Source organism: Henckelia pumila, chromosome 3 (assembly GCF_033568475.1).
Source record: "Henckelia pumila isolate YLH828 chromosome 3, ASM3356847v2, whole genome shotgun sequence".
In the NCBI taxonomy this organism is placed as follows: Eukaryota; Viridiplantae; Streptophyta; class Magnoliopsida; order Lamiales; family Gesneriaceae; genus Henckelia; species Henckelia pumila.
Genome location: NC_133122.1, coordinates 18,411,820 through 18,419,340, shown reverse-complemented (window position 1 = coordinate 18,419,340; position 7,521 = coordinate 18,411,820). Strand labels below are relative to the sequence as shown.

The 7,521-nt window shown below is 31.1% G+C and overlaps 1 protein-coding gene across 1 annotated transcript; it reads left to right on the top strand.

Moving 5' to 3' along the window:
- Positions 1-3,562: 3,562 nt before the first annotated feature.
- Positions 3,563-4,492, top strand: LOC140888177 (cyclin-dependent kinase G-1-like). The gene has a single exon (XM_073295864.1). The coding sequence runs from the start codon at positions 3,563-3,565 to the stop codon at positions 4,490-4,492; it is 930 nt and encodes a 309-aa protein (XP_073151965.1).
- The last annotated feature ends 3,029 nt before the right edge of the window (positions 4,493-7,521 follow it).

Genomic DNA, 7,521 nt, shown 5'->3' with positions numbered 1-7,521 from the left:
ATGAAGTTCTTGAGAAAATAGGCAATCTTGCCTACCGATTAGCTCTACCTCCGGCTTTATCTGGAATACATGATGTCTTTCATGTATCGATGCTTCGGAAATATCTTATTGATGAATCTCACGTGCTTCAGTCTGATGAAGCTGAACTCGACAAAACCTTGAGTTATTTTGAGAAGCCAATTCAGATTCTTGATCATAAGGACAAGCAACTTCAAACAAAGACTATTCCGCTTGTGAAAGTTCAGTGGAGTCGTCATGGTATTGAAGAAGCAACTTGGGAGACGAAATCAGACATGAGGCAACGATTTCCAGAGATGTTTCAATGATGTGAGTTCTCCTTTAGTTTTATGTTATCTGATATATCTTATGTGCTGTTAGTACTTGAGATTTCGAGGACGAAATCGTGTCTTAGTGGGGGAGAATTGTAACGCCCGGAATTATTTAATTTTAATCCGAGAATATTTAATTTGAGAATATTTGGAGTTTTGATTTAAATTCTAATATTCTTAAATTGATTAGGATTGAAATTGAATGAATTGAAAATTTGAGGACTGAGTTGCATTTATTGAAGACTTGAGGGGCCAAAGTGCAAATAGTGGAAATTTTGGTGGACACTTGTTTTGATTCTAAGTCTTCACGTGTATACCATCATATTTCATCAGAAATTCAGAAGGAAGAACCGAGGGAGAAGAGTCAAGAATTCCATGTTTCATTTTTCATCTTTAAATTGCAATATCTTGAGTTTCGGTTATCCGAATTCGATTTCGAAAAGTATTCCGGACTCCTTGAAACGATACCTTCGAATTGATGTAAGTTTTCTTTTGATTCTTCATGGTTTAATAGTTCGAAAATGGCAGAGATCAGATGTGATTATGAAATGATGTTGTTGAACTTCTATACTTTGTTATATTGAAGTTGGGTTGAAGAATGGATGTTGGATCAGTTTCTTATGATTTCCCAGTCAATATTCGAATCATATGCTTGCTGATATGATGGGTTTGAGTTGATATGCAGCTGATATATGTTGTTTATATTTGTGAGCTTTGATATAGTTGAGTTTCGGTTGCCGAATTTTTTCCTTTACTCCGTCAAACTTGTGAATTGAAGCTGTTTTGCTTGCTTATGTTTGAGATGCCATTGACATGAGCTAAAGCTGATATTTCCATGGTACATATGCTGTGATTTTAGATTATAAATAGGGGACGTCAATTCGAGAAGTCCGACTTCGAAACCGATAGAAGAAAGCACAAGGTTGGTAGCATTTTGCTTTGAAGTTGGGCTGTAGCTTGAGCAGATTTTTAAACTAGATGATGGTGTTATTATTCAGATTTGGATATCTTGAAGTTGTTCTTAAACATCACAATCGAAAGGTAAAAGTGGACTATTATTTGAATGAGACTATAACTCGAGATGGTTTGTATCGAGTTCCCTTAAATCACATACTTATTTGCTTGTTTGCTTTTATGTGTTTTTTTATGAATTGTTGAATGAGTCCTTGAGGTCAATGAATGTTATATCGATGTATATGTTGCATTCATCTTGTGAGACTTGTTCTTTGATTTTAAAATGAACTGAAACGTTCGAATAGACGATTTGAGGAACTATATGTGTATGGCCTAGGTGGTTGAGTTAGCCTAGCATCCAATTTGCATGTATGGTGGCTTCAAAGTCTAGAGAAGTAGAATAAGTAGCCCCACCTCGATTGGGAGTATCGGTGGTTTAGCTATGATATTTTCTTCTCGGGATCCCAATGGACGAAATGAGAAATGATTCGAAAGTATTTGTTTTTAAAACATGCATTGTCTTTTAATTATATCCTGAGTTTGATATATATGACATGATTTGCATGTTAGTTGCTTTTACTAGGAAATATATTTTTCACCGGAGTTATCCGGCTATTGTTATGTTGTATGTGTCATGGCAATAGGCGGGAGTGGAACAGGGCAGAAGCGAGCTTGAAGAACAAGGAATGAGAGAATAGAGTGGTGATCCGAGTTTAGTTGTCAAGTATATATGTTAGCTGCAAGAAAATGATCATGTTGTAGCTACTCTTATCAAGACTTGTTGGTTATTAAGTTGTAGTCTTGTTGATGTTCATAGGATTTGAGATGATGTATGTAAATCCTTAAGACAACATGTTGTAGCCTAATCCTTCTTGTATAACAATGATTCTTGTATGATATGTGATTCTAGCATGAGATTATATTTTAGTATATGGTGATCTTGTTCTTCTTCAACTATATCATGTTAGAAAGCATGTTAGCCTATGAGTATGTATAGATTATGCATGAGGTGATACTAGATGGAAAAGAATTGAAGGGACTTGTTTTTTACAGCAACAGATCTTCTGTTTATTTTCTGCACAATGAGCCCGCTCGATCGGTGAAGATTGACCGATCGAGCGAGGCCTTCATTTCTGAGGCAGAGAAGTGAGCAAATTTGGCTCGCTCGATCGGTGAAGATTGACCGATCGAGCGAGGCCAAAATATTCCCAACCCGAGAAGTTGAGCTTCAGGGCTCGCTCGATCGGTTTCTTTTCACCGATCGAGCGAGGTGCTCCACTTTTAAAAAAAGAAAATTTTTTTATTTTATTTAGTCTTTGATGCTTGGCTATTAATTATGATTATTTGGTTTAGTGTATTGAAGTTAGAGATTAGAACTCGGGTCCCCACAATATGTATCTTACTTCGAATTTTAATATAATATTGTTAACATATGTTCTAAAAAATAGTTACAAATTTTAACCAAGGTATATTCATTTAGATGAATAACAAATTTTTTGAGTTTTGGAAAAAAAAATTAATAATGCATTCATTAAAATTTTGAGAAAAAAATAATATATGAATTTTTAGATATCTTTTTTTCTATTTTTTTAATGATAACAGTTTCATTTAACCAAAATATCGAATGCATTGGTATAGAATTCGATTTAATGACAAAATATTGGTATTTTCATTTCAACGTTATCTCAAATGACATAAATATTTTTTATATAATAATTCATTTAAAATTAAATATATCTATAACATTATTAGAAATATATTGTGAGAATATATATTTTATTTAATTATTTGTATTTTTATTTTTGAGATAAATATAAATGTATATAATTATTTATTTATTAAACATAATTGAATAGTTTTATTATAAATAAATTATTTGTCTATATTTTATTATTATTATTATTTTTAAGGGATTTGTTGATATTTTATTACTACACGCTCATCCATATTTTTATACTAATTTCTAGGTTTTGCAATCGCAGGGCAACTTGTGCAACAAGATAATTTACCCAAGTTTTATTGATTACTAGAATCTAACTTGTGATGCGGAGTGATATTTTATATAATTTTTGCAACCTTTTAGACGAAAATGTCCCTTCTTATCTTCAAGATTAATCCAATAACAAATTTGGTAGTTATATTAGATTTAGGAGTCATCTTCTAGCTAGGATTTCCTTTATGTGTTTTAAAATCTATAAATAGTTCTTTCATTCTAAAACAAAAAAAGTGTGGACAAATTCCCAAGCTATATTCAATATTGTTTCATCATATAATTTACCATGGTGACCGTGGATTATCAAATGCACTTCCCCAAGCCAAAAACACCGTTAATCACCATAGATTATCAAATGCACTTCCCCAAGCCAAAAATCGCATATGAATCCAAGGGAGGGATCGAATTCGGGAGAGCAGATGAGTACGAACTTTTGCAGGAGATCGGTCGAGGAAGCTACGGCAGAGTTTACCTAGCCCGGGAGAAGAAAACCGGCAAAATCGTGGCGATGAAGAAACAAGTCCACGGATTCTCAAGATCATCGTTGAGAGAAATCGACATTCTACAATCTCTCGTCGGTCGGCCGTGGTTTGTTGAGTTCAAGCAAGTGGTGGTGGATGAATACAAGGATGTTTACGTGGTGATGGAATACGTCGAAAACGACCTCAGAGGGTTCATGGACGGAATTAGTACAGAGGGTAAATTCATGGAATATTGGGAAGTCAAGTACTTGATGAGACAGTTGCTAGAGGGGGTCTCCTTTCTTCACCGAAACGGGATCATGCACAGAGATTTGAAGCCCTCCAACATCCTTCTGAGTGGCAACGGGGAGCTGAAAATATGCGATTTCGGGTTGTCGAAACGGTTCGAAAGAGAGTTTGATAGCCATTCTCATCATGTGGGAACTTTGTGGTATATGGCCCCCGAGCTGCTGACTACTGAGGCGACGGTGTATTCTTGCGCGGTGGATATGTGGTCTGTGGGGTGTATTATGGGAGAAATGTTGCTGAACCAAGTGGTTTTACAAGGGAATTCGGAGAATGAACAGCTGCGGAAAATAACCAAGGCACTGACCAAGAACGAATTGTTTGATAGATTTTGTTTGATTATTTCACCCAAGGGACTTCATCTGCTGAAAAGGTTTTTGACTTACGATCCTCAAAGCAGAATCACGGCCGCTGAAGCTCTCGATCATGATTGGTTCAAAGAAATTTGAATTTAATTACCTTTTCTTTTTATATATGTTATGCTTATATATGCAATTCACTTGTGATGAGTTTGTTGGTGTAAATCGCAAAATTCATGTGATCAAATTTTAGCTATCATTGTTGGATATAATTAAGTTGTAATTAATTTTTTATATAGTGTCATATAAACTCTCTCACACTACCACTGTCTATAAATATTTGGTTAGAAATTTATACAAACTAAAATTAGGTGAAAAGCTAGTGATTGATGACAAGTGAATTATCAAATAAAATAAGTTTATATATAGGCCTGTGAAATAATGCTTGGCATGTCTTTGTCTTTAGCAAACAGTTCCTCTATATTATTTAGTTTTTGAACATCTAAATAAGAATAAAAAAATTATTTAATTTCAAATTAATGATGCAATACAAATATTTTCATCTCTTATTATAAAAACACAGTTTTTCTCAAATATGGAAAGTTCTAGGCCAAATTAATTATTAGTTAAAAAAGAAAATAATAGTTGTAATTATTGGACAATAAATTATCATCAATTTAAATAAGACAGCCGTAAACCATGTACATTAAATTACCATCAATTAAGTAAAGCTGTCTATACAAATTGTGCACTGTTATAAATATATTATTATTATAGATGATTATCTTATTTAATATGTGATCAAGATAAATATGTAAAGATAATATTTGTACAGATTTGTATCTTGTAATTTTTCCCTATAAATAGGGGTGATTGAGTTCAATGAAATTTGCACCTGAGTATTGACTCATATGATTATCTCTTCTCTCATGAATTTTCTCTATTCATCTCTCTTATTTTTTTATGATTTATAACACGTTATCAGCACGATGTTGTAACCAACTGAGAATGAAAATAATTCTCATTTTATTGATGCTATTGGAATAGCACAATCAATTTTATGAGAGATGTTCATTGGTTCTCTAGAAGTAGTACAATGAAATAATTGATATATCGGTGCCCATGAAATATCATGAATATGTTGATGGCTATAAAGTAGCACAACATAATTTTATATTGAAAATTTGAAGAAATTCATGATCATGATATAATGAATTGAGAATATTGAGAGATTCATGATTACAATTTTGATATTTGAAAAGATATTCATGAATTCATGATATAATATATTGAATATTGAGATATTCAAAATTAAGATCTGACATAAGATCAAATATATTGAGAATCTAAAGAGATTCCTAGTTATAATATAATATATTAAGAATCTGAATAGATTCATGATAAAGATGAGATATATGATTTCGTATATTGAGAAAGTGAAGAAATTATGATTGATATCTGATATGATATCAAATATCTATAAATATCATTGAAGAAATTGTTCTCATGTCATAATATATCAATATTGAAATATTGATAAAAAGATACAAGATTTGATAATATTCTTGAAGAATATTAATATAAGATCCAAAATTTGGAAATATTCTCGAAGAATATAATGTAATGCCCTTTTGGTTGTTGAGATCTTATTAATTGAGAAATTTAATATAATTTCTCAAAGAATATCGATATATGATCTAAAATTTTCAATATCCATAAGAAAAGATTATTAAATATATATGTAATATATATATCAAAAGATATTGACTTGATATCGATTCAAATCATATATTTGTTTTTAATGCTCTAGAAGAAGCATGATATATTATTTGTCACTATTTTTATGAATAGCGACTTGATGTTCAATGATGAACTGCATAAGCTATTGATTGACGATTATGAATGTGCGGTAGTAAGATCGCAACACTATCAATCAAAAAACAAAAATAAACGTTAAACCCAATGAATTGGATCATCATCTATATTGGGCAACGACGACGATAGATTGATGGTAGCCTATGCATTATGATATTAATGGGTTAATATATGACTAACTTCAAGCCATTTTATTTATTTATTGAACTAATTTATTTTTGACAAATTATGTTTAAACTAAATTTTGAAAAACTCTAGCATGTGTTTTGATTCACATAAATTATTTTGATGATATAAAATAAGAACTACATATTTTGTGAATCTATTAGTCAATATATTGCATGAGATATTGATTATGCAATTTGGTGATAAAATTTTTGATTTGAGAAATTTTATATTTTAAGGATATATTGGGTTGTTACATCTTTATTCCGTAAAATTTTGATTATGGATTTTAAATTCCTCAATTTTGATTGTGGATATAAATTTTGAATTTTTTCAATCATTTGATTAAGCTATCATTTTTTAAATGAATGATAGAGTATTTTTATCACACGTTATTATCTTACATGTAGGAACATGAATTTAATGTAAAACGATATTCGTGATAAATTGAATGTTACTATTGAAGGTAAACAATATACTTGATGCATAAAGGTATTTGAAAAGGTACGTCCGATATTTTATTCTTTAATTATAATATCTTATTTATAGTATTTTGTTCAAGGAAAGACAATTATGAAAGTTGTCTGATTAATGTGGTCCATTATTTTAAGTGAATGTGATAGTGCCAATGAACACAGTTGATACACTGTAGTTTAATTCTTCAAGGAAGAATATGTCATTCCGTATGAAGCAATATATGAATTTGGCACAAACTATTGAGATATACGTCATAATCAAGGATTGTACTAAACGTACATCGGTATCTCGTATCACTATCGTACCTGAAGTACGTAAAAGATTTATTGATATATATCAAGCAAGATATAAAAGTTTGTGGAGAACGTTGATGTCTACCCAAATCATATGTTTCATCGGATATTGATTGGATGTTTTAAAGATCTAGAAGATCGTTTGAGTGACGATGAAAATAATGACGTGCTTGATATTATAAAATAGTGATAAACATTGACGTATATGGATTTTTGAATCTAGTAGATATTGATTTGGTTTAAATAGTATATTACAAATCAATATTTCTTGAAGAGCTAAAGAGCTCAAAAAGTATCATTGATACAAATACTTTCAGAGTTTGACATAATGGATTGAATTGAGCATTCAAATTATATAAATAGTTGAAA

Excerpts from the sequence above, each read along its gene's own strand:
- LOC140888177 (XM_073295864.1), top strand. The coding sequence starts at position 3,563 with ATGGTGACCGTGGATTATCAAATGCACTTCCCCAAGCCAAAAACACCG.